The sequence below is a fragment of the Palaemon carinicauda genome, chromosome 8 (genome assembly GCF_036898095.1).
Source record: "Palaemon carinicauda isolate YSFRI2023 chromosome 8, ASM3689809v2, whole genome shotgun sequence".
Classification (NCBI taxonomy): Eukaryota; Metazoa; Arthropoda; class Malacostraca; order Decapoda; family Palaemonidae; genus Palaemon; species Palaemon carinicauda.
In genome coordinates, this window is record NC_090732.1 from 1,065,173 (window position 1) to 1,092,769 (window position 27,597).

The following is a 27,597-nucleotide window of genomic DNA, read 5'->3' on the forward strand; positions in this document are numbered from 1 at the left end:
TTCTGTATGTACAAAGTCATGAAATCCAAACACTAGAGGTACCTCTAAAATAATGGAGGCCTCTAAAACAAAGAAAACCATCTAAAAGCAATGGAAATAGTCGTAAATTTATTTACAGGCCTCGTGATCAATGGAGAAGCCTATAAAATCAATAATAAGGCTTATAAAATCAGTGGAAACACCTCAAATCAATAGAGAACTTTAAAATCAGTAAAGAGACCTTTAAAATCAACAAAGAGAGCTCTAAAATCAATAAAGATATCTTTTAAAACAAAGAGAGCTCTAAAATCAATAAAGAGAGCTCTAAAATCAATAAAGAAAGCTCTAATATCAATAAAGAGACCTCTAAAATCAATAAAGAGAGCTCTAAAATCAATAAAGAAAGCTCTAAAATCAATAAAGAGAGCTCTAAAATCAATAAGGAAAGCTCTAAAATCAATAATGAGACCTCTAAAATCAATAAAGAGGTCTTTTAAAACAACAACAAGAGCTCTAAAATCAATAAAGAGACCTCTAAAATCAGTAAAGAGACCTTTAAAATCAACAAAGAGAGCTCTAAAATCAATAAAGAGATCTTTTAAAACAAAGAGACCTCTAAAATCAATAAAGAGACCTCTAAAATCAATAAAGAAAGCTCTAAAATCAATAATGAGACCTCTCAAATCAATAGAGAGACATTTTAAAGCAAAGAGACCTCTAAAATCAATAAAGAAAACTCTAAAATCAATAAAGCGAGCTCTAAAATCAATAAACAGAGCTCTAAAATCAATAATGAGACCTTTAAAATCAATATTGAGACCTTTTAAAACAATAAAAAGAGCTCTTAAATCAATAAAGAGACCTCTAAATTCAACGGAGAGAACTTTAAATACATTCAAGAGGTATTTAAAGATAATGGACATGTCAGTGAAACAATAAAAGGTGCTCTAAAATCAATGAAGAGACTTCCATATACTGTATTTGAAAGCATCCCTAATCAATAGATGGGGCTCTGGAATCAACCAAGAAGCCTCTACAATCAATAACGAGTCCTCTAAATAAATTAGACAAGTATCTAAAGATAATGTTGATGCCAGTAAAATAATGAAAAGGCCTCTGCGACGGGCCGAGAGAAGGTTGTGACTCAAAGGCAGGTTGAAAGCAACTGAGTGAGTTTATTATAGAACACTCTACTTTATATACAAAAGCTCAAGGCAACAAGAATTTTCATGTTCAAAATTGACACCGTTACCGCTGAGCAAAACAGACATGTTTTTTCAGGTTCTTTTTAGTGCGAGGGAAGAGCGAAGATACAAGCACAAAATGAACAATGTACGATCGTGTGACACATGGTTGGTACACCTCTAAAATCAATGGGGAGGGTTTTAAATACATTCAAAAACCTCTATAATCAATTAACAGGGTTTTAAAATCAATATGAGGCTTCTAAAGTCAATATGAGGCTTCTAAAATCAATTGAGAGATCTCTAACTACATTTGAGAAGTATCTAAGAATAATGGAGATGCCATTAAAACACTGGCGAGGCCTGTAAAACACTGGAGGCCTAAAACACTGGCGAGGCCTGTAATACACTAGTGGCTAATAGGTTTGTAACAACTGAAAGTTCCTTGAAAGATGGAAGGCTTTAGAAATCAACGATGACAGTAAACGGGAAAGATGAAAAAGCAGCCAGATAGAAGTTACAAAGGTGTCTCAAATTGGAATGTCTCTCATCTTCAATATAGTACCTATAGAATAGAGACAGTAAGGCATAAAAATTAACAAAAATATATGGAATAATTGGGGGAAGGTAATGAATAAATAATTCCAATCAAGTTGAAAAGGACACAAAAGATGTAGCACCCAAACTATGAGACAAAAAAGGGAAGCAAGAGAAGTTGGAATAATTGTGAAAATTTGGAAATCGAAAAAAACTCGCATCATCAAATTTTCAAACAACTAGGCCAAGTTGGAAATTCTATGTTGATACTTGGATTGCCCTCATATTCATCAACCTTACACCATGAAGCCAAACAGTAGTTAAGGTATAATAAAACTGAATAAATTATAGGACAAAAGGTCTAGTTCTACTTATGTAAGGAGGCTCACATTTCAGAAGGGTTATAGCACACAAAAAGCAGGTAAGGTTCATTGAAATAAAGAAAAAAACATCGGGGCTTTTTATGGAAGGAAAAAAAGAAATAAAGAAATATATATAAAGCTAAAAAAAAAAGGCAATTGAAGAAATATATACTCATGCATGTCAGCACATTACAGTAAACAGTAGTTAAGGTATAATAAAATTGAATAAATCAAATTAATGATGCATATATTTTCAGATTTCACCCATTTTTTAATAACTTTACGAACTCTTTAGAAGCCGCAATCAAAATCTAGTCCTGAGTGAAAGTCTTCATTATAGTAATAACTCAGCATACGAAATAATTTGTACTGGAGTGGCTTTCATAACATGATGTTTTTTGTATAATGAAATAGAATGAAATAGAGCTAAATACTTTTGAATCATTCAATATACCTAACCTAACCGCGCAAATTTCGTTTCGTATCCTAAAGTATTTTTTCCATAATATGGAGCGAAAAAATCTTGTACATCATTTCGTAAAATGAGTTTTTCGTATACGGAAACTTTCGTGTCTAGAGGTTTCATTTATTCATTTTTTTACGGTTATTCTGTTTCCCGTTATAGGACACTTTGGCTTTAGTACAGTATTTTAGCAAATTGATTTACAAAAAAGCACAAATGCATTTATGGGTTAAAAAAATTCTGACATCTTGCTACAATATGCTTAAACTTCCCATAACCTTCTATCTTTTTCCTTGATACTCCCTCTGTTCTATTTTTACTTTTTCAATTGTATCAAAAGAACGAGAAAGAAAAGCAGATCTTGTTCAGGCTATGAATGGAAAAAAAAAATTATCTTTTACTGGTATGTTCCTTCCCTTGGTATGTGGAACCCATGTTGGCATAATAAAATATCAGAGACTTTTTATCAATTTAAACTTCAGCTAGTGCACTTAAAGTCCCTATCCTGGTAAAAGTTTAAAGAATTACTTAAAATTCTAACTACTGTTCTCAGGTTTATGTTATAATACACACAGGAAACATCTTATTGAATTAGTTAAAAAAATATGTTACTGTATTTTGAAAAAAATGTCACATTATAAAATATTTACATATTCTTAAAAAATCCAGGATTTTGATTGAGGCAGTAAATCCATTTTAAATTCTAAGCAGCTAATCGGCCAACAACTCACCCCTTAGATTTAATTAAAATCCCTAAATATCTTTTGTTCTTATGAGACTAGTCAAATTTACTACTAAGCAGACAGACGAATATATAACTACGGCCAACTTCGATAGTGGAAATAAAATTGTCTCTATCTTTTCCAAATCAAAATAAACCATTCTAAAATTTACTAAACTCACCTGGAATACTTACATAAATTCCTTTACTTTTCCATTTGTTATAATGTTGCAACATATATAAATCAAGCTATTGTCTACGTAACACATGCAAACCCTTCACCAAAACATATAAATACGAGTATAAGTTTCATGTAATACTCACTGAAGCAGCCTGAGACCAAATTTCCATAATGGTTAGGAAGACACCGATCACATTTTTCACCAGTCACACCTAAATAGAGATAAGAGATTATGGTATATGAGAAAGAATTTCCAAACTTCCAAAAAGTCATACTGTACCCTATGATTACTTATGACAGTACAAGCATAATTTAATCTTATATATCTGAGCAAATTCTCAGGAAGCATGTCAATTTATTATAAAAATGTTATTTTTATTAATAAAATAAATTTTTGAATATACTTACCCGATAATCATGTAGCTGTCAACTCCGTTGCCCGACAGAATTCTATGGAGGGATACGCCAGCTATCACAATACTAGAAGGGGGTGTATTTACCAGCGCCACCTGTGGCCAGGTACTCAAGTACTTCTTGTTGACACCTCCTCAATTATTCCTCGGTCCACTGGTTCTCTATGGGGAGGAAGGGAGGGTCGATTAAATCATGATTATCGGGTAAGTATATTCAAAAATTTATTTTATTAATAAAAATAACATTTTTCAATATTAAACTTACCCGATAATCATGTAGCTGATTCACACCCAGGGGGGTGGGTGAAAACCAGTGTACAAGATTAAAGGATAGCTAAGTATCCCATATTTCATATAATCAGTTATCCACAATAACAATGAAATAATAAGTACCTGGTAAGGAAGTCGACTTGAACCGTTACTCTGCCTTTAATAAGATCGTCTTCCTTACTGAGCGCAGCGTTCCTCTTGGGAGGCTGAATCAACTCAAAGGTGCTAAAGTATACAGGGCTGCAACCCATACTAAAGGACCTCATCACAACCTTTAACCTTGGCGCTTCTCAAGAAAGAATTGACCACCCGCCAAATCAACAAGGATGTGGAAGGCTTCTTAGCCGACCGTACAACCCATAAAAAGTATTCAAGAGAAAGGTTAAAAAGTTATGGGATTATGGGAATGTAGTGGCTGAGCCCTCGCCTACTACTGCATTCGTTGCTACGAATAGACCCAGGGTGTAGCAGTACTCGTAAAGAGACTGGACATCTTTGAGATAGAATGATGCGAACACTGACTTGTTTCTCCAATAGGTTGCATCCATAACACTCTGCAGAGAACGGTTCTGTTTGAAGGCCACTGAAGTAGCCACAGCTCTCACTTCATGTGTCCTTACCTTCAGCAAAGCAAGGTCTTCTTCCTTCAGATGAGAATTTGCTTCTCTAATCAGAAGCCTGATGTAGTAAGAAACTGAGTTCTTAGACATTGGTAGAGAAGGCTTCTTGATAGCACACCATAAGGCTTCTGATTGTCCTCGTAATGGTTTTGACCTTTAGATAGTACTTAAGAGCTCTAACTGGGCAAAGTACTCTCTCCAGTTCGTTCCCCACCATGTTGGACAGGCTTGGGATCTCGAACGACTTAGGCCAAGGACGGGAAGGAAGCTCGTTTTTAGCCAAAAAACCGAGCTGCAAGGAACATGTAGCCGTTTCAGATGTGAAACCTATGTTCCTGCTGAAGGCGTGGATCTCACTTACTCTTTTACCTGTTGCTAAGCACACGAGGAAAAGAGTTTTTTTTTTTTTAATGTGAGGTCCTTAAAAGAGGCTGATTGGAGCGGTTCAAATCCTGATGACATTAGGAACCTTAGGACCACGTCTAGATTCCAGCCTGGAGTGGACAACCGACGTTCCTTTGAGGTCTCAAAAGACCTAAGGAGGTCCTGTAGATCTTTGTTGGAGGAAAGATCCAAGCCTCTGTGGCGGAAAACCGCTGCCAACAAACTTCTGTAACCCTTGATCGTAGGAGCTGATAGGGAGCTTACGTTCCTTAGATGTAACAGGAAGTCAGCAATCTGGGTTACATTGGTACTGGTTGAGGAAAACTGCATTGGCCTTGCACCAGCTTCGGAAGACTTCCCATAAAGACTGATAGACTCTGAGAGTGGATGTCGTCCTTGCTCTGGCAATCGCTCTGGCTGCCTCCTTCGAAAAGCCTCTAGCTCTTGAGAGTCTTTCGATAGTCTGAAGGCAGTCAGACGAAGAGCGTGGAGGTTGGGTGTACCTTCTTTACGTGAGGTTGACGCAGAAGGTCCACTCTAGGAGGAAGAGTCCTGGGAACGTCGACCAGCCATTGCAGTACCTCAGTGAACCATTCTCTCGCGGGCCAGAGGGGAGCAACCAACGTCAGCCGTGTCCCTTTGTGAGAGGCGAACTTCTGAAGTACCCTGTTGACAATCTTGAACGGCGGGAATGCATACAGGTTGAGATGGGACCAATCCAGCAGAAAGGCATCCACGCGAACTGCTGCTGGGTCTGGAATCGGAGAACAATACAAGAGGAGCCTCTTGGTCATCGAGGTAGCGAATAGATCTATGGTTGGCTGACCCCACAGGGCCCAAAGTCTGCTGCGAACATTCTTGTGAAGGGTCCACTCTGTGGGGAAGACCTGACCCTTCCGGCTGAGGCGATCTGCCATGACATTCATATCGCCCTGAATGAGCCTCGTTACCAGCGTGAGCTTTCGATCTTTTGACCAAATGAGGAGGTCCCTTGCGATCTCGAACAACTTCCTCGAATGAGTCCCTCCCTGCTTGGAGATGTAAGCCAAGGCTGTGGTGTAGTCGGAGATCACCTCCACCACCTTGTTAAGCTGGAGGGACTTGAAGTTTATCAAGGCCAAATGAACTGCCAACAACTCCTTGCAATAGATGTGAAGTGTCCTTTGCTCCTGATTCCATGTTCCCGAGCATTCCTGTCCGTCCAGTGTCGCACCCCAGCCCGTGTCCGATGCGTCCGAGAAGAGACGGTGGTCGGAGGTCTGAACAGCCAATGGTAGACCTTCCTTGAGAAGAATGCTGTTCTTCCACCACGTTAGAGTAGACCTCATCTCTTCGGAAACAGGAACTGAGCCCGTCTCTAGCGTCATGTCCTTTATCCAGTGAGCAGCTAGATGATACTGAAGGGGGCGGAGGTGGAGTCTCCCTAACTCGATGAACAGGGCCAGCGATGAAAGTGTCCCTGTTAGACTCATCCACTGCCTGACTAAGCATCGGTTCCTTCTCAGCATGCTCTGGATGCATTCTAGGGCTTGGAAGATCCTTGGGGCCGACGGACAAGTCCGAAAAGCTCGACTCTGAAGATCCATACCCAAGGAGACAATGGTCTGGGATGGAACGAGCTGAGACTCCTCAAAATTGACCAGGAGGCCCAGTTCCTTGGTCAGATCCATAGTCCATTTGAAAATCTCCAGACAGCGACGACTTGAGGGAGCTCTTAAAAGCCAGTCGTCTGACGGAGCCGGACACAAGATCATGATACTGCTGCACAGTCTGTAAACTGTCAATCATGGGCAAGCGAGGAAGTACAGTGACAACCCGAATCTGTCTAGACTGTCTGGGTCGTACAGACAACTCCTTAACGGGTTGCTGAGGTTGCCCACTGCGTCACAACAAGTCCCTTCTGTTGGTTGTTGAACGTCTTCCCCGTGACACATTGACTCCGTAAACAAAAAATCCTCTAACAAGGACTAAGCTTGGACTGCATGTCATGCAACACAGCTCAAGGTCTATGGGAGCAGGTGTGGTAACAGACGGGATTAGCGGCTGAAGTGTAACCATTACCTTCCCTGTAAGCATGTTATGCTTAAATAAAAGTCCATAAGAGGTTATGCAGCTAAAGGCTCCCTCCAAATGACAGAGTCCTCAAGGGAATATCAGAAGGAGGGAGAAAAGAACTTTCTCATCTACAGGGACCTTATCCTAGAAAAGCTAAGTTCTCTGAGTGAGGGTTCACTGGTGCAAAGCAGCAGACTAGAAGGCAACGTTATGAAACTGCTTGACAGTCTAGTGAGTTGGCAACAACCCAAGATGTGTTGAGAAGCATGCGGTAAGGTATGCAGAGCATGATGTATGCAGAGTATGCTGTATGCAGAGCATGCTGTATGTAGAGCATGTTGTATGCAGAGCATGCTGAATGCAGAGCATGCTGTATGCAGAGCATGTTGTATGCAGAGCATGCTGAATGCAGAGCATGCTGAATGCTGAGCATGTAGTAAGCAGAGCCTGCTGTAAGCAGAGCCTGCTGAAAGGAAAGCAGAGCGTGTGCATGGCGTTTAACATTTCTCAGAAATCCCATGACCAGTGCTAGAGTGCTTTATGCATGCTTGCATGGGGTTTAAACCATGGTATGCTGAACAGCAGAGTCAGAACGAGCTGGAACAACAACAGAGGTTTCCTCAACTTGAGGGAAAACCTGAGGTTCAGACTGCATAGGCTGAACAACAGACGGAGCAGAAGGCAGGTGCAAGGGTGAAGGAGGTTGACTCCTAGCAAGAGTTGCACCCAAGGATTGCACCAGCTGAGCGGAGGACGGAGGCGGAGTAGTCCGTTCCTGTTCCTGAGAGATGAGTGGAGCATGAGAAGGTTGAGGCTGCGCAGAACAAGGTAAAGTTCTAGCAAGCTGAGGCTCCTGAGGCGCAAGTGCATGGTGTAGATGAGCTTGCCTAGATGAGGGTTGAACTCGGTGCAGCGCTGGTTGAGCAGACAGACTCACGGAGGGGAGAGGTTGTTGTACCCCAACCGAGAGTTGCACCACTGGTGGAGCAGCAAGGGGAGGAGGAGGAAGAGTGTAACTCTCCTGATCCCAAAGCAAGGGTTGCCTTAAAGAAGGCTGAGGCTGAACAACACTGTGAACAGCAAACTCCGAAAGTGGTTCAACATCGTACGCCTGGCAGATGGTGCTGCGACCAGGCGGAGCAGGTGCAGGCTGGGCGAGCACAGGCGGAGCAGGTGCAGGCTGGGCGAGCACAGGTGCAGCGAGAACAGGTGGAGGGAGTGCAGGAGGTGCAACACTCTCAGCCCGACACTCACGCATCAAGTCCGAAAGCTGTGCTTGCATGGACTGTAGTAGAGTCCACAACATCGTACGCCTGGCAGATGGTACTGTGATCAGGCGGAGCGAGTGTAGGAGGAGGGAGTGTAGGCGGAGGCGGAGGAGCAACACTCTCAGCCCGACACTCACTCATCAAGTCCGAAAGCTGTGCTTGCATGGACTGTAGTAGAGTCCACAACATCGTACGCCTGGCAGATGGTACTGTGATCAGGCGGAGCGAGTGTAGGAGGAGGGAGTGTAGGCGGAGGCGGAGGAGCAACACTCTCAGCCCGACACTCACTCATCAAGTCCGAAAGCTGTGCTTGCATGGACTGTAGTAGAGTTAACTTGGGGTCGGCAGACACTAAGTTCTGCTGAGGTAAAGCCTTAACAGCAGAGATCTGTTGTGGCAGAACCTTACTCCTCTTAGGCGGAGTGTAATCAACTGATGACTGAGGAGAGTCAGAGCTAACCCAATGCTGCATTCGGGTTGTGAACTTTAACTTCGTACGTCTGGCATAGGTCTGGACTTAACGTTTAAGAAGTCTTGAGACCTGAGACCAGCGTTACTCTGCCTTTATTTTCTCCCCTAATCTCTTCTGCAGACGAGCAAAATAAGGGCTCAATCGTCTGCGGGTGGGAGTGACGGTCTCGGTAAGACACGCCCACAACCACCGAGAATACTTCTGTGCGCCGATCAAGGCCTGCTGAACCCTTATGCCCTTCGACATTGCTTCTCCCCTGGGCTTGGGAGCTTGCAAGAGGTCCCGGACTGGGAGGACAACTGGCGCGCACAAAAGTACCCTCACGCACTAATCACTTATCACTTTGATTTCTGTTTGCACTTATTTCACTGAACTTTAAGTGGTTTGTACCTGAAATACGCAATTCTATCCTTTCTCAAAGTTAGTAATTGCGAAAACAGAATTACAATGTAACAGAAAAATCTAATGAAAGATAATTCAGTGGTTGGAAAGAGACTAAACACTAGATCACTCTAGAAACGTTTAGTTTCTTCCCCTAAAGAGACTAGGGAGAAGAGCAAAAAAAAACGATAACGACGTTACTCGTACGCCTGGCAGGCTTGAATGAAACGTTTATCCTCTTTCTCCCTCCGTCTCTATCTCTCTCTCTCTCTCTCTCTCTCTCTTGACTTAGAACCTGAGAGAAGAGCCCAATCATATATATCGTTAAAACATATTATTGTTAAAGGAAAAAAACTGAAAAGTTCCTTTATTAGGATCAAAACCATTAAGTTAAGAAAGAATGAACAAAACGCTAGACACGGTTACTCTTACTGCAACGTGAAACCGTGAACATTCTTTCTCTATCGTAACGATAGAGTGCAAGTTGAACGTTCTGAACGTCAACAACTGCAGAGACAAAACAAAACGTTAGTTCAACTTTGAAAACAGTACGAGACTGTCAAAGAAAATCTTTCAAACTCTGTGGCGGAAATAGCATAATATGTTAACAGGTAAAACCGAAATGACGGGCTCAAAGTTTATTAACTTCGGTAAAAGACCGCCTACTATTAGGAAGGTCGAATATAAACAAATATAAAAATTAATTTTAATGAGTTTATAATAAAAGGAAGTTAATCGAAGAGGCCTATAAGAGGCGGAGAGATATAAAATAAATCTATAACTTTTGTTAAGCAAAATTAAGAAAGAGAGTCTATACTCTCTTAGACACCAACACTTCCGTCTAAGGGAAGGGTCGGCCATTGAAAGGTGAACGAGAGTTCATACTCTCTCGTCACCAAAAATAATCAAATTAATTCCAAAAGCTAACTAAGCTAATATAGAAGTTTTCCAGTAAAGCGACAGCCGAAATCAAAGAGAAATACTTCACCAAAGTCGTGAAAATACTCCAAGAACATAAGCGTATCCCAGAACGTCTTGCCGGAAGCACGACAGAGGAATAATTGAGGAGGTGTCAACAAGAAGTACTTGAGTACCTGGCCACAGGTGGCGCTGGTAAATACACCCCCTTCTAGTATTGTGATAGCTGGCGTATCCCTCCATAGAATTCTGTCGGGCAACGGAGTTGACAGCTACATGATTATCGGGTAAGTTTAATATTGAAAAAGTGTTGTTTTTACTATATTTACTCATGTTGAAGTTCAGTTAAAAATTCCCTCGGCTCAGCTAAAGAAATTCACTACTGTATTAAAAGTTAAAGTTGCAGGTTTTAGGTCTCCACTCAGACGATTTACATCATTCTGCTCGGGCAACCATAAGCCAGCAGGGACTACCACTAGCCCCCTCTAACCTCCCCCCTAGGCGCCACCCTGGGGAGTACCCCCCGGTAGAAGGTCTCACGATATCCACGTCCTGGCGGGGGACGCCAACTCGGGACCTCTGAAACAGAAGCCCACGACGCTACCAACCTAGCTATCCGGATCATAATTGGTATATATTACTATTAATGGCAAGCATTCAAAACTAATCTAGCAATATGCAACACATACCTGGCTTGCAAGGGCACTGTCCAGTAAACTGATCACATATCTGATTAACTGACCCTTGTGGATTACACTGACACTTAGGGCATCCTTGTTCAACACCTCCATGACCTCTCTGGAACATGAGAAAAAAATCAAATTCATTAAAGGTTTCTGCTTACATTTCATCATACATTTCTTATGAAAATGAGTGTCTCCTTTTTATGAGTTTACCATCCTGCTTAAATCTCTTGAATCTATCCTTTTATTCATTATGACAAGTATATAAACCTCTTTTATATTGAGACAGAAGGGTAAAAGTACCCAAGTCAGACTTAAAATTTTTTTTTACAGTATTTATGAAGTCCAATCCCTCAGCAACATCAAATCTTTCTCTTAAAAAGAGGACTTTAACAACATAGAAATTCAAATCAATTAATCGTTTGTAGTAAGGACTAATATTCTGGAAACGTAAATAGGAACAGAAAGGACCATACCTCATACAGAATGGGACTAAGGACAAAAAAAATCTACTGGTGGTGTCAGGCATATGAATAAAGAGGGGAATGTGTATTCAGTGTATGTATAAGCAAAAAAAAAAAAAAAAAATTGAGCCGAAAGCAGAGGAATCCAATGTAGTACTATCTGGCCAGTCACAGGACTCTTAACTCTCTAGCTGTAGTATATTTAGACTTTCTTGGAAGTCTCAAATATTATTGCATAGAAGTCTTATCCTCCCTTGTAACTTCTTTCTGCTCCTCAAAACCAGGAGGTCAAGACTTGATACTAGAAAGGTTAGTCAAATACAGCAGCAGGTTTAACAAATGCAGATTCAAACATTTATTAATTCCTTTCAGACTTAACAAAAACTGCACAGCAACCTTCCTGAAACAGTCACGCAAAGCGTTGGTATATTTGTGGCACTGATAAATAATGTGAGTCATTGCTAGGGATGACCCCTGAGGTGGTTTACCATTCTATAGTTTCCACTTATGGCTCTTTGTTAAATAAAATGCTACAAGTTTGTTCAATTGATAATGGCAAAACCAACCGAGGAAGATTTCTCAATCTCAACTTTAAGCCATTGAAAATTCAAAACTAGCATAAGGGGCTGGCTAAAGCGCTGTCCACATGATCGAGCATGCCCGACGGGCAAACAGTGATACCAGACCACAATAGTTAGTAAGAATGAAGGCTAATGATGTCAGAAGCGGGAAAACTAAAGGCAGGGATCTGGCAACACTGTATGATGCCAGATCCCTGTCTGTGGTTTTCCCGCTTCTGACGTCATTACCCCTCATTCTTACTAACTATTGTGGTTTGGTATCACTGTTAGCCCGTCGGGCATGCTCGATCGTGTGGACAGGGCTTAACAACTATATGGGGTCACCAATAGGGAAGACAAAGTGACACAAATATGTGAAGAATGCATTTCTTTTTAGTGAGGATCTTATGATATTTCATCATAATAACTTTCATCGGAAAATATCTTGAACTTTACTCACTTTGAGTATACTGTACAGTACTTTACAGTAAAGTAATCCCTCTGTTATTAATTCCTTAAGCACACAAACAATAGACGAAAAACCGCAAAGTAGATGCAGACATATAGAATACTGTATATTTTTTCTCATTATTTTTATAATTTTTCATTATCCATACAAATCTAAGCTATTATGCGCCTAAAATTATTTTTAACCAAAAATATCTACAATATGAAAAATATAGATGTTACCTGCCCTCAGAAACCCACGATATAAAACGGAGTCCACAATATAGATTCATATAAAATATATTCATAAATCCACAATGTACTCGGAGAGTGATAGTTGAACATTAATATAGCAAAGGATTACTGTACTTTATATATCATGATCATTTTTTAATTTTATCTGTGGCAAATGCTGTATGTTGGTCCTTGAAATTATTTTAGGAAATAATAATAACACTGTACTGTATTAGGAAAGCAAAGAGGTCAATACAAGCAAAAATTATACTGTAATTAGGATTCCATAAACTAAATGATAAAATTAAGCTTTTTTGGTTTCCAACTAGGCTATACATTAATGTTCTAGCTGACGATATATCATACTTACAATACACCTGTCACACTGACGTCCAGTAAAAAGTTTTCTGCATTGGCAATGACCACTTTCTGGATTACACTGTTCGGTAAGGGATCCTCTTGGATCGCACTTACACTGGAAACACTGGCCCCTGTAAAAAGAAATGTGCCAATATTTTACTTATCTATATACCAAGGCACTTTGCCCAATTTTGGGGTAGCCAACATAAAAAATGAACAAAAGGGGAACTTTTCTTCTCTTAGCTCCTCCCAGCCTGATGAGGGATTCAGCTGAGTTTGGCTAGTACTGCTAGGGTGCCACAGCCAAACCTCCCTATTTAACTCATCTCAGAAATAAAATTCTTATCTTAGGACTGAACTTTATATAACTTTGTAAATTTATATTATGTTATCTTTAAATAGGCTTTTGTGGTTAGTGCAACTTATGCAAACTTCTTAACCATTACCAATAAACCTCTATAATAGTTCTTCAAAACTAGAATCTTATGAATAATGACTCGAAGATGTTTCATTTCACTGACATCACACTGAAAACAGCAAGACCTTGTTTGTAAAGATGTCTTAAAGAAAGTTTTGTATCATTTAGCTAATACAGTCGTCGTCGTCGGCGCCCACTCGTGTCCGAGTATTGGGTTCTGTCGTTAGCCATCAGCCTCCTATAAAGAGATGAAGAAGGGTGGAGGAAACGACAGAATGCCAGTAGCTGGGTATATTGTTTTGGGTGGTCGTGGCTTTGCAACGGCCACGCACACACACTTGGCCCACACCATTTTCACCGCAGCTCAAGACATATGAGACAGGCAGCTTCTCCGATGTTGGTTGCATCGGGCTGCCGGGTTCTTGTTATGTCAAGGCCCGCCTTGTTGCCTGCCCGACAGGCATTGCCCTCTTCCGCCGGCGCTGGGAAGCTCTGCCGTTGGGGTCTTGTTTGGTTTGATTTTGGAGTTTTCCTTCTCATAGCCTTTGCCTATCTTAAATAAAGGAGAAGGCCTATAGGGGTCCAGTCTTGGTCTGGTCTCTCAGAACTGGCCTTAGCGGTATGGTTGAGCCTGCCAGGGTGGATAAACTACCCCACCGCCATTGCCCAGCCCATCATTGAGACACTCAAGCCCCTCTACTGCAGCAAAGTGCTGGGCTACAAAATATGATATATTAATTAGCTGGGTGAGAATTTAAACTTGAAAAATCTGATTGTCAATATATACGAAAATTACAGCAAAAAGTTAATAAAAGTATGAAAGGAATAAAAATTATAACCAAAAAAATAATATGAGAATAATTTCTTGATTAGAACATAAAACTCTGTTAAGAACTATAAGTCCAAAGGTCTATGCAAGCAATTCACAGGCACTTGCATTTAGATAATGATGAAGTCACCCAAGCCACTTAATTTTATACAGTTCAGCATAATAGTTTTTTATCATATTCATGTAAACTGTATGTCCCCTCTGAACCAATATTCAAATTTCATCTTCCCAGTGATCATATTCGTTTGCTTTTGGACCTACTATGTCAAAAGATGAATACTGCCTTCGTTTTTTTCTATATCTGTAACATGGCCTAATTAGTATGAAATTTATTTAACTTTAGTTTAACTCTTATTTCTCAAAATATTAGGGTCAATAGAAAAAGGATATGTCCATTCGGAATGTATGGAATACAGTTTAAGTGATTCTGTCTTGAAGTCTTTCAATAAATTCTAATGATGCTCTTCAATTCTAACCTATTCTTTATGTTCAAGCATGGAAGCATGCTTGAGATATCTTAGTTTCATGACCTTTTGTTACCGAGACAAGTACTGTACTGCAAACCTCCCCATGACTCATTGACTTGCCCTTTTAGCGAATCTTCTACATTTAAACACTAATGAGTTTGTTCTCCCTCTTCACTTCAGTCCCTCACTATGAGGTTTTTTATCTCTCATCTTAAGAACTATGTAAATGATGCAAAACTCTGGGTAGACCATCCCATGACACAGTTGCAATATGTCCATCCTGTACCAGCATTCTACCATTTTAGTGCCGTGAAAGAATACTTAGAAAATACTGGACAATCTACAAGTGTCAAAAGCTTACTACAAAATAGAGGATCACAACCAAATAGATTACAGAAAGAGCTTTCACTTTTTTCTTCTATTGGGGAAGAGATCAAAACATACAAATGTATGATTTTCCATATTGTTTTGAATAAAATAGTTTGAAAAGTTTCATCAATATAAATAAATACAAAATTTATGGGAAAATTTAATTGATTAGTTGCATGTGGTATTAATTTACAAGCCCTCCAAGAGCCTCAAAGGCTTATGAAACTCTCAGAAGAGTTTGCAAGTTAAACCAAACTTTCAACAAGTTATAATTACACTCAGAATGGGAGATCTAGCCTATCCTCTGAGAACTCAATTCCAAAAATAATAGATCATTGGCCTAATTATAAGGTTAATTTGTGTGGCAGAAATAAAAATACAGTATCTAATATCTCACCTTGAGGTCTGTCTGTAATAATTTTCTTTACATTTTTCGCAATGCCATCCTGCTGTGTTGCCAATACACTTAAGACACTGCCCTGTCAACCGATCACAAACATCCCTCTCTCGGAAGTCTACATTGCCATTGCACTCGCAAGGTTGACAAGAGTTGCCGGGGATAAGGGGATTTCCAAAATACCCATCGGCACATCTGAGATGGATGATTCATGCAGAGTACATTGTCATAAAAACAGAAATGTAAAAAATCTAACATATACCACAATATGTACAGTAAAATATTATGAGATAATACTGCAAAATTAGATAAGGCAAATCCTGTATTCCTGACATGATATGTGATTCATCAGATTTCCAAAATCTATAAAAACTATAGGGACAGTATAATATAAAAAATCCCTTTTTTATACCATTGAAGGTACCCCTAATATTTGGTTTTCATGTTTCTTTTAGATTTTCATTTATTTTATATTCACATCTTAGTATATGATCATCAGTACTTAGAGCTATGAAATTCCATTAGATGACAAAATAATCCCTTATAAACTTACCTTTCGCATTTAGTTCCACTGTAACCTGTAGGACATTGACATTTATATCCTCCAAGATCCAAGTCATGGATACACCTAGGAGTAAACTGATTTTGTCCCAAAGGAAGAGGACACTCGCACAATTGACAGGCATCGGGAGTTCCAAGAGAAGGATTACCGAAATATCCAGTTGCACAGCGTTCACAATTTTCACCGACTGTATTATGCAGACATTCCTGAAAAAAAATAAATCATCAATTTTATTGCAATTTTGTATTTAGGGTGAAAGGAGATCTCCTTTCTGGATGCTTCCAATAGATGCAAATCCTAACTGTGTTAATCTAAACTGAATACTGTATTAGCAAACTTTAATTACAGCTTTCCAGCATTCTGACATAGGAGATAACAAAGCAAAAACATGGTTAAGTATCATCCAAAAGCATAGGAGATAACAAAGCAAAAACATGGTTAAGTATCATCCAAAAGCATAACTGAAGTCTAGATAACAGATGCATAATCACATGAAAGATAACTTACACCACAAGTTCCAGTGAAAGGATCACAAGATTCGGCATGACCATTGCAGTCACATTTTTCGCACACTCCCCCAAAGATCGTGTTGTTCACTCGTCGATAACCAGGCTCACATAACTCACAGGATAAGCCGGCATAACCTATCAAAATAACAAGGATTAAGACATGAGTTAACCCGGCATAACCTATAAAATTAACAAAGATTAACACGCGAGTTAACCCGGCATAACCTATATAAATAACAAAGAATAACACGCGAGTTATCCCATCATAACCTATAAAAATAACAAGAATTAACACTTGAGTTAACCCGGCATAACCTATAAAAATAACAAGGACTAACACGCGAGTTAACCCGGCATAACCTATAAAAATAACACGGATTAACACGTGAGTTAACCCGGCATAACCTATAAAAATAACAAGGATTAACACATCTTTTAAAGCCTAGGTATGGCATAAACTTCTCAGTAATACTGAATTAAGGACCTCATAATAAGGATTGTTAATCAGCTACAAACAAAAAAATGTAGAATTAAAAACAAATTGCAAAATATTTTCAAAAGGTTAAGTATTGTTGTATATCAATTGTTACTTATTTTTAATATTAGAAAGGAACGTTTCCCCTTACCTGGCGGGCAAATACATCTTTCAACTGCTCCAGTAACTAACGTTGCAGTGCCTTCGCCACCATACTCCAAAGCCACATCGTGAAGGCTTTAAAAGAGATGATTTTTATTTTATAATTCAAATTTCCATCTGAAAAGCTAAACAGTATTCAATACATATCTTGCTAGATTTTCATGGATCTCAAAATATAAACTTAACCTTTGCATGCAAAAATTACTAGTGGAGTTACTGAAGTTAAATATGCTGAAATTGGTATGAGAAAGCCCCGAAAACTAATTATAATGTACATTACACAAAAATATTGCAATATACATACTGTCCTTAACAATCGAGAATTTACAGTACAGTAGAAAGCTTTTGCAAATTTTAATATTATCAATTAATTATATTAAGTATCAGTATTTCAAATTACAGTTAAATCAGTACAACTTAGATTGTGATAGTTTCTAAGGATACACAGTACTAACATTCCTTCAATTTGGACAGAATGATATCTAGCTCTTATCATTAGAGTTTCCATAGAGCTGAGAATCTGCATCATTTCTTGTCTGGTAACAGACTTTCCCTTGTATTGTCTAGATTTTGTTGATTCTGTTATATCAGCCAAATCCTGCGAAAAAAAATATATATATAAATCAGGCATGAGTATACATGATATACATTATCTATTTTCAAACTTGTCTTAAGTTCTTTGCATACTATATAAACATGACATGTGGTTTGGTCTAGAAAACAAGCTTGTTGCATATGCAGATGATGCTACTCTCTTTGCACCAATTCCATATCCTGAATGTAGATTTGGGGTTGCTGAATCCCTTAATAGGGAACTAGCTAAAATTAGTGCATGGTGCAAATTATGGGGTATGAAGTTGAATCCTAACAAAACTCAAAGTATGATTGTAAGTAGGTCAAGGACAGTGGCTCCTCAACATCTGGATCTGGGTATTAATAATGTTCCTTTAACTTTGTATGACTCTTTTAAAATTTTAGGTGTGATTCTCGACAGCAAATTTACTTCTGAGAAACACATTAGGTCTGTGTCTTCTTCAATTGCACAAAAAATTGGCTTATTGAGAAAGTCTTTCAAGATTTTCAGTGATCAATCTATTCTGAAGTGTTTTAATTCTTTCATTCTACCTTGTTTCGAGTATTGTTTTCCTGTCTGGTCTTCAGCTGCTGATTCTCATCTAAATTTGTTGGACAGAAACTTACGGTCTTTTAAATTTCTTATTCCTGAAATGGATGTTAATCTTTGGCACCGTTGTTCAATTAGTTCATTAAGCATGTTGCATAAGATTTTTCATAACTCTGACCATACTTTACATTCAGATCTTCTTGGACAATTCCATCAAGTTGTAATACTAGGCAGGCAGTTAGTTCTAATAGCCAGGCCTTCTCCATCATGAGGCTCAATACTACAAGGTATTCTAGAAGTTTTATTCCAGCTGTGACCAAGTTGTGGAATGTCTTCCTAATCAGGTAGTTGAATCAGCAGAACTTCAAAAGTTCAAAGTTGGAGCAAATGCTTTTATGTTGAACAGGCTGACATAAGTCTTTTTATAGTTTATATATGACATATCTGTTTTGACGTTGTTACTGTCTTTGGAATGATTTATTGTTAATTTGTTCTCATCATTTATTTATTTCCTTATTTCCTTTCCTCACTGGGCTATTTTTCCCTATTGGAGCCCTTGTGCTTATAGCATCTTGCTTTTCCAACTAGGGTTGTAGCTTGGATAATAATAATAATAATAATAATAATAATAATAATAATAATAATAATAATAATATATTAACCCGTTTACAAATCATGTTTTAAAACAGGGATTTTATAGGTATTCTAAAGTTTGTAATCAAGAGGTATAAAGTTTGTTTTTAAACATTCATTCCTAATACGCCATAAAGAACTTTCCCTCAATCAATGTAGGTAGAATACAATAAAAATAATATATCAATAGATAATGAATATTTAAAAAGAATGAAAGAAATCATATTATTATGGAAGATAAATACAGCAAGCTGATAAAACCAAGTAATAAAAGAAGAGAAGAAATCAAAATTGCTGCTGGCAAGATAAAAAAAAAACAGGAAATTCAAGTTTATGATGGGAAACTTCCAACAAAACCAAGTAATAAAAGATGAGAAGAAATCAAAATTGCTACTGGCAAGGTAAAAAAACTGGAAATTCAAGTTTATGATGGGAAACTTCCAACATGATAATTGTGAAGATAATATATATAATAGAAAAATGTTATTTTCATTAGTAAAATAAATTTTTGAATATACTTACCCGATAATCATGTAGCGGTCAACTCCGTTGCCCGACAGAATTCTACGGAAGGGATACGCCAGCGATCGCTATACAAGAGGGGGGTGTACTCACAAGCGCCACCTGTGGCCAGGTACTGCAGTACTTCTTGTTGACACCACCTCAATTTTTCCTCGGTCCACTGGTTCTATGGGGAGGAAGGGTGGGTCAATTAAATCATGATTATCGGGTAAGTATATTCAAAAATTTATTTTACTAATGAAAATAACATTTTTCAATATTAATCTTACCCGATAATCATGTAGCTGATTCACACCCAGGGAGGTGGGTGAAAACCAGTGTACATGTATATCAAGAAGCTAAGTATCCCGTATTTCATATTATCAGTTATTCAAAATAACAATGAAATTATAAGTACCTGGTAAGGAAGTCGACTTGAGCCATTACTCTGCCTTAAATAAGTTCGTCTTCCTTACTGAGCGCAGCGTTCCTCTTAGGAGGCTGAACAACTCTAAGGTGCTGAAGTATCAAGGGCTGCAACCCATACTAAAGGACCTCATCACAACCTTTAACCTCGGCGCTTCTCAAGAAAGAATTGACCACCCGCCAAATCAACAAGGATGTGGAAGGCTTCTTAGCCGACCGTACAACCCATAAAAAGTATTCAAGAGAAAGGTTAAAAGGTTATGGGATTATGGGAATGTAGTGGCTGAGCCCCCGCCTACTACTGCATTCGTTGCTACGAATGGTCCCAGGGTGTAGCAGTACTCGTAAAGAGACTGGACATCTTTGAGATAGAATGATGCGAACACTGACTTGCTTCTCCAATAGGTTGCATCCATAACACTCTGCAGAGAACGGTTCTGTTTGAAGGCCACTGAAGTAGCCACAGCTCTCACTTCATGTGTCCTTACCTTCAGCAAAGCAAGGTCTTCTTCCTTCAGATGAGAATGTGCTTCCCTAATCAGAAGCCTGAATAGTAAGAAACTGAGTTCTTAGACCTTGGAAAAGAAGGCTTCTTGATAGCACACCATAAGGCTTCTGATTGTCCTCGTAAAGGTTAAGACCTTTTTAGATAGTACCTAAGAGCTCTAACTGGGCAAAGTACTCTCTCCAGTTCATTCCCCACCAAGTTGGACAGGCTTGGGATCTCGAACGACTTAGGCCAAGGACGTGAAGGAAGCTCGTTTAGCAAAAACCGAGCTGCAAGGAACATGTAGCCGTTTCAGATGTGAAAACTATGATCCTGCTGAAGGCGTGGATCTCACTTACTCTTTTAGCTGTTGTCAAGCACACGAGGGAAAGAGTTTTTAATGTGAGGTCCTAAAAAGAGGCTGATTGGAGAGGTTCAAATCTTGATGACATAAGGAACCTTAGGACCACGTCTAGATTCCAGCCTGGAGTGGACAACCGACGTTCCTTTGAGGTCTCAAAAGACCTAGGGAGGTCCTGTAGATCTTTGTTGGTGGAAAGATCCAAGCCTCTGTGGCGGAAAACCGCTGCCAACATACTTCTGTAACCCTTGATCGTAGGAGCTGAAAGGGATCTTACTTTCCTTAGATGTAACAGGAAGTCAGCAATCTGGGTTACAGTGGTACTGGTTGAGGAAACTGCATCGGTCTTGTACCAGCTTCGGAAGACTTCCCCTTGAGACTGATAGACTCTGAGAGTGGATGTTCTCCTTGCTCTGGCAATCGCTCTGGCTGCCTCCTTCAAAAAGCCCCTAGCTCTTGAGAGTCTTTCGAAAGTCTGAAGGCAGTCAGACGAAGAGCGTGGAGGTTTGGGTGTACCTTCTTTACGTGAGGTTGACGTAGAAGGTTCACTCCTAGAGGAAGAGTCCTGGGAATGTCGACCAGCCATTGCAGTACCTCTATGAACCATTCTCTCGCGGGCCAGAGCGGAGCCAACCAACGTCAGCCGTGTCCCTTTGCGAGAGGAGAACTTCTGAAGTACCCTGTTGACAATCTTGAACGGCGGGAATGCATACAGGTCGAGATGGGACCAGTCCAGCAGAAAAGCATCCACGTGAACTGCTGCTGGGTCTGGAATCGGAGAACAATACAACAGGAGTCTCTAGGTTATCGAGGTAGCGAACAGATCTATGGTTGGCTGACCCCACAGGGCCCAAAGTCTGCTGCAAAAATTCTTGTGAAGGGTCCACTCTGTGGGGATGACCTGACCCTTCCGGCTGAGGCGATCTGCCATGACATTCATACCGCCCTGAATGAACCTCGTTACCAGCGTGAGCTTTCGATCTTTTGACCAGATGAGGAGGTCCCTTGCGATCTAGAACAACTTCCACGAAAGAGTCCCTCCCTGCTTGGAGATGTAAGCCAGGGCTGTGGTGTTGTCAGAGTCCACCTCCACCACCTTGTTAAGCTGGAGGGACTTGAAGTTTATCAAGGCCAGAAGAACCGCCAACAACTCCTTGCAATTGATGTGAAGTGTCCTTTGCTCCTGATTCCATGTTCCCGAGCATTCCTGTCCGTCCAAAGTCGCACCCCAGCCCGTGTCTGATGCGTCCGAGAGGAGACGGCGGTCGGGTTTCTGAACAGCCAAAGGTAGACTTCCTTGAGAAGAAAGCTGTTCTTACACCACGCGAGAGTAGACCTCCTCTCTTCGGAAACAGGAACTGAGACCGTCTCTAGCGTCATGTCCTTTATCCAGTGAGCAGCTAGATGATACTGAAGGGGGCGGAGGTGGAGTCTCCCTAACACGATGAACAGGGCCAGCGATGAAAGTGTCCCTGTTAGACTCATCCACTACCTGACTGAGCATCGGTTCCTTCTCAGCATGCTCTGGATGCATTCTAGGGCTTGGAAGATCCTTGGGGCCGACGGAAAAGCCCGAAAAGCTCGACTCTGAAGATCCATACCCAGGTAGACAATGGTCTGGGATGGGACGAGCTGGGACTCCTCAAAATTGACCAGGAGGCCCAGTTCCTTGGTCAGATCCATAGTCCATCTGAGAATCTCCAGACAGCGACGACTTGTGGGAGCTCTTAAAAGCCAGTCGTCTGACGGAGCCGGACACAAGATCATGGTACTGCTGCACAGTCTGTGAACTGTCAACCATGGGGAAGCGAGGAAGTACAGTGACAACCCGAAGCTGTCTAGACTGTCTGGGTCGTACAGACAACTCCTTATCGGGTTGCTGAGGTTGCCGCACTGCGTCACAACAAGTCACTTCTGCTGGTTGTTGAACGTCTTCCCAGTGACACACTGACTCCGTAAACAAAAAATCCTCTAACAAGGACTAAGCTTGGACTGCATGTCTTGCAACACAGCTCAAGGTCTATGGGAGCAGGTGTGGTAACAGACGGGGTTAGCGACTGAAGTGGAACCATTACCTTCCCTGGAAGCATGTTATGCTTAAATAAAAGTCCATAGGAGGCTACGCAGCTAAAGGCTCCTCTCCAAATGACAGAGTCCTCAAGGGAATATCAGAAGGAGGGAGAAAAGCACTTTCTCATCTACAGGGACCATATCCGAGAAAAGCTAAGTTCTCTCAGTGAGGGTTTCACTGGTGCAAAAGCAGCAGACTAGAAGGCAACGTTATGAAACTGCTTGACAGTCTAGTGAGTTGGCAACAACCAAAGATGTGTGACTGAGAAGCATGCGGTAAGGTATGCAGAGCATGCTGTATGCAGAGCATGCTGTATGTAGAGCATGCTGTAAGGTAAGCAGAGCATGTTGCATGGCGGGTAACATTTCTCAGAAATTCCATGACCAGTGCTAGATTGAGTAATATCTCATTACTGTCCATTGAAAGTGCACGTGCCGAGGGAATTGATTTAGACTGTTTTGTTGATGAATTTGATAGCCGGCATGATAATCGTAGAATTAAGCTGCACTAAATATACGTACTATAATCTACTTCACCTCAGGAAAGGGAAACTCGCCCTGTTGGCAACACTGCATTACTTCATGCATGCTTGCATGGGGTTTTAATATCAACATAATATTTACATTATATTCATAACTCATGATTCATTTTTGTTTTGAAGATATTTTTGCCATATTTTTGCGATTTTGTTAAAAATATATTGCAAGGAATACATATATATTTTTTTTTTTTTTTTTTAAGTAATACGAATAACCTCCATTATCATAATGTTTGTGTAGGCATACATGTATATGTTTTACAAATGCAAGTTATGAAAGTAATGAGGTGTTATTATTGTCATTTGTTATTTCAAAGTTGAATGGGAAGAGGCTCAAGCTGAGGAGAAAGTGGCAGATGCATGCGTTGAGGTGGCTGACTCATAGCATGAGGTTCCTGCCTCAAGAGTTGCGCTTGCCTCAAGGGTTGAGGTGGATGCGCAGTAGCAGGTTCCTGTCTCACGAGTTGAGGTTCTTGAGGTGTGAGCTGCGAGAGTTGAGGTAGCGGCTGCGCAGAACGCAGTTCCTGTCTCACGAGTTGAGGTTCTTGAGGTGCTAGCCTCAAGAGTTGAGGCTCTCGCCTTGAGGAAAGTTGAGGTAGCAGCTGCGAGAGCTGAGGTGGCTGCCTCAAGGATGGTAGAGGTTGTCGTACCTCAAGAGGTTGTTGCCTCGAAGATGGTCTAACTGCAAGAAACTCTTGCCTCAAAGGAAGAGGAGGATGTAAGGCATAAGACTCCTGTTCCCATTGTTGAGGTTGCCTTAAGGAAGGTGGAGGTTGCTGCACAACGCTGGTAACTGGCAACTCCCAACGCGGCAGCTCACGCATGGAGGTAGCCTGAGGAACCTCAACCTCATACGTCTGGCAGATTGTACTGCGCAGAGGAGGAGGAGCGTTCGCAGGAGGAGGTGTATTAACCTCCTCTGCCTGAAACTCCTGCATCAACACCGCAAGCTGAGACTGCATTGACTGCAGCAAAGACCACTAGAGTTTAAGAAAGACAACAACAAACGGAGCTACTGTCCGTTGAGACTGAGGGTCTAAAACAGCTGGTGCGGCAACAGACGGAGCTACTGCCTGTTGCGATACCACCTTGCCTCTCTGGGAGGTGTGCAGTTGTCGTACTGCAGCAAGTCCGAACTGACCCAGTGCTAATGGCTACACCTAGGAGTTGGACTTGTGCGGAAGGGACCGACTTGCACTTAAAAGCTGCAAGATTGGTCCATGGTTTCTGCGAGAAACCTCTACCGCAGACGAGGAAAGAAAGGGCTCTCTCGTCTTTGTGTGGGTGGGGTGATCACGTCGGCAACGTGTGTAGATACACCCGAAACCACGGAGGGAAAAACGTCTGTTCGTCGATCAAGGCCTGCTGAACCCATAAGTCCTTCGACATTACTTCTCCCCTGGGCTTGGGAGCTTGTAAGAGGTCCCAGACTAGGCGAACAACTGGCACGAACAGACGAACCCTCGAACGCAACACTGTAACACTTTGCGCTTATCACTTATCACTTTTGATTTTCTGTTTGCACTTATTTCACTGAACTCGAAACTTTAAGTGGTTTGTACCTGAAACACGCAATTCTATCCTTCCTTAAAAGTTAATAATTGCGAAAACAGAATTACAATGTAACAGAAAAATCTAATAAATGATAAATAATTCAGTGGCTGGAAAGAGACTAAACACTAGATCAAATAAACTACGTTTAAAATCTCTCACCGCATAAAGCTTGAGAACAAGAATAAAACTCTAGAAACGTTTACCTTCTTCCCCTAAAGAGACTAGGGAGAAGAGCAAAAACGATAACAACGTTACTCGCTTGAACGAAACGTTTATCCTCCTCTCTCTCCCTCCGTCTCTATCTCTCTCTCTCTCTCTCTCTTGACTTAGAACCTGAGAGAAGAGCCCAATCATATATATCGTTAAAACATATTATTGTTAAAGGAAAAAAACTGAAAGATTTCCCAAATAAAAAGTTCCTTTATTAGAATTAAAACCATTAAGCTAAGAAAGAATGAACAAAACGCTAGAAACGGTTTACTCTTACTGCAACGTGACACCGTGAAAATTCTCTCTCTATCGTAACGATAGAGCGCAAGTTGAACGTTCTGAACGTCAACAACTGCAGAGACAAAACAAAACGTTAGTTCCACTTTGAAAACAGTACGAGACTATCAAAGAAATTCTTTCAAAAACATTAAAATAGCATAATATGTTAACAGGTAAAACCGAAATGACGGGCTCAATGTTAATTAACTTCGGTACAAGAAAAGACCGCCTAGTATTAGGAAAGGTCGAATATAAACAAATATAAAAATTAATTTTAATAAGTTTATAAAAAAAGGAAGTTAATCGAAGAGGCCTATAAAAGGCGGAGAGATATAAAATAAATCTATAACTTTTGTTAAGCAAAATTAAGAAAGAGAGTCTATACTCTCTTAGACACCAACACTTCCGTCTAAGGGAAGGGTCGGCCATCTAAAGGTGAAAGAGAGTTCATACTCTCTTCGTCACCATAATTAATCAAATTAATTCCAAAAGCTAGCTAAGCTAATAATAAAACTTCCTGAATAGCGAAAGCTAAAATCTAGAGCAAATACATCACCAAATCGTGAGCAAAAACTCCAGAATCAACAGCGTATCCATGTAGGTCTAGCCGGAGGCACGACAGAGGAAAAATTGAGGTGGTGTCAACAAGAAGTACTGCAGTACCTGGCCACAGGTGGCGCTTGTGAGTACACCCCCCTCTTGTATAGCGATCGCTGGCGTATCCCTTCCGTAAAATTCTGTCGGGCAACGGAGTTGACAGCTACTGTACATGATTATCGGGTAAGATTAATATTGAAAAAATAAATTTTAGTTTAAAAGAGGAAATAAAAAGTAAATTATTAGTAACAGTATGCCACCGAATTTTCACAGCATATCTAGATTGAGCTTTGAAATGACCACTCTTTTTACTAATTCTGTCCTTAAAAGATTGGAAAGGCTTCATTATTTTTGGTCTACATAGATCTAAGACTCTAATAAATATTCCTTAATGACTTCTCATATCTTAGGTTCTATAACTGATAATGACAGGATGACTCATGTTAAAGAACAACTCTCAAGTCAGAAATAGTTTTGCTTGTGCAGTATTCTCAAGCTATCGAGTCTTTTCTTCAAATGATTTCTTTTTCAACTTTACCTGCTTCTGCTCAATCTTCTTTCAGAGGATGGTTCTATTCTGGATATTCAAGGTTAATTTGTTTTTCAAGTAAAAGTGCCCATTGTTTGGGAGGTGTATTAATTACCTATCATATCCCTGCCTCCTATTTTACCACCTCCAATCCCTTTCCCATTGCAAGTCAACAACAAAAGTTTGAACATCTAAATTTGAAAATTATTCCATTAATATTAACCTTATGGAAAAGAAGAGAAATGAATTACTGTACTGTACTTTACTCTACCAATTCCTTTAAAGAAAGTAATTCATATAATTTCTTAACTATGGAAATATTGTATTCTAAAAAGAACCTAAATCCACACTTCTTAAAATTTACTGGTTTGTACTTTTGTTGTAGATTGCCTGGCCCTTCTGGCCAGGCATGAGCTCTTGCAATTTTGCAGCCTGTGAGTGTTGAGATGATTTCTATTTTAAGGGGAAACTGATATGCAGTTCAAAAAGAGTGAACATTTTGAAATTGGTTTGCAGTCCAAAAGAGAGTGAAAAATTTGAAATTGGCTTGCAGTTCAAAAAGAGGGTTAACATTTTGAAATTGGCTTGCAGTTAAGAAAAGGAGTGAAAAATTTGAAATTGGCTTGCAGTTCAAAAAGAGAGTGAAAATTTGAAATTATAAAATATATGAGTAAAAATTTACCAGTAATATTTGGATAGGAACAATACTTGTACTACTACTACTACTACTACTACTACTACTAATACTACTACTACTACTACTACTCCAGTGGTATTTAGGCCACATTTTGACCCATGACCACTCGTGATAGGATTCTCCACTCTTCTCTATCCTGTGCCTGATGGAACCATTCATTTGGGTTTCCCCCAGAGATTCTTACATCCTCCTCCAAGCATCTTCTCCAATCTTTTCTTGGGCGTCCTACAGGTCTTCTTCCAGCAACTTCAGCCAAGAATATCCTCTTTGGAGCTCTATCCTCATCCATATGAGCCATATGTCCTGCCCATTGGAGTCTTCTTGATCTAATTACATCACATATATTTGGTTGCTTTGTATTATTTCTTATTTCTCTATTATGTCGTCTTCTCCATCCATTTATTTCTTGGTCATAGATGGGCCCCTCTATTCTCAGAATCTCATTCT

The 27,597-nt window shown here is 40.1% G+C and overlaps 1 protein-coding gene across 1 annotated transcript in view; it reads right to left on the bottom strand.

Annotated features, from left to right (window-relative positions):
- Nucleotides 1–27,597, bottom strand: part of LOC137645595 (laminin subunit alpha-1-like) — a 497,060-nt gene that overhangs the window by 269,686 nt on the left and 199,777 nt on the right. The window contains exons 15-22 of the mRNA XM_068378394.1: nucleotides 17,600–17,742; nucleotides 17,134–17,219; nucleotides 16,506–16,642; nucleotides 15,990–16,204; nucleotides 15,437–15,631; nucleotides 12,967–13,087; nucleotides 10,898–11,006; nucleotides 3,571–3,639 (exon numbers count right to left, since the gene is read on the bottom strand). Of these exons, the coding sequence (XP_068234495.1) occupies nucleotides 3,571–3,639; nucleotides 10,898–11,006; nucleotides 12,967–13,087; nucleotides 15,437–15,631; nucleotides 15,990–16,204; nucleotides 16,506–16,642; nucleotides 17,134–17,219; nucleotides 17,600–17,742 (1,075 nt within the window). The remainder of the gene's footprint in view (nucleotides 1–3,570; nucleotides 3,640–10,897; nucleotides 11,007–12,966; nucleotides 13,088–15,436; nucleotides 15,632–15,989; nucleotides 16,205–16,505; nucleotides 16,643–17,133; nucleotides 17,220–17,599; nucleotides 17,743–27,597) is intronic.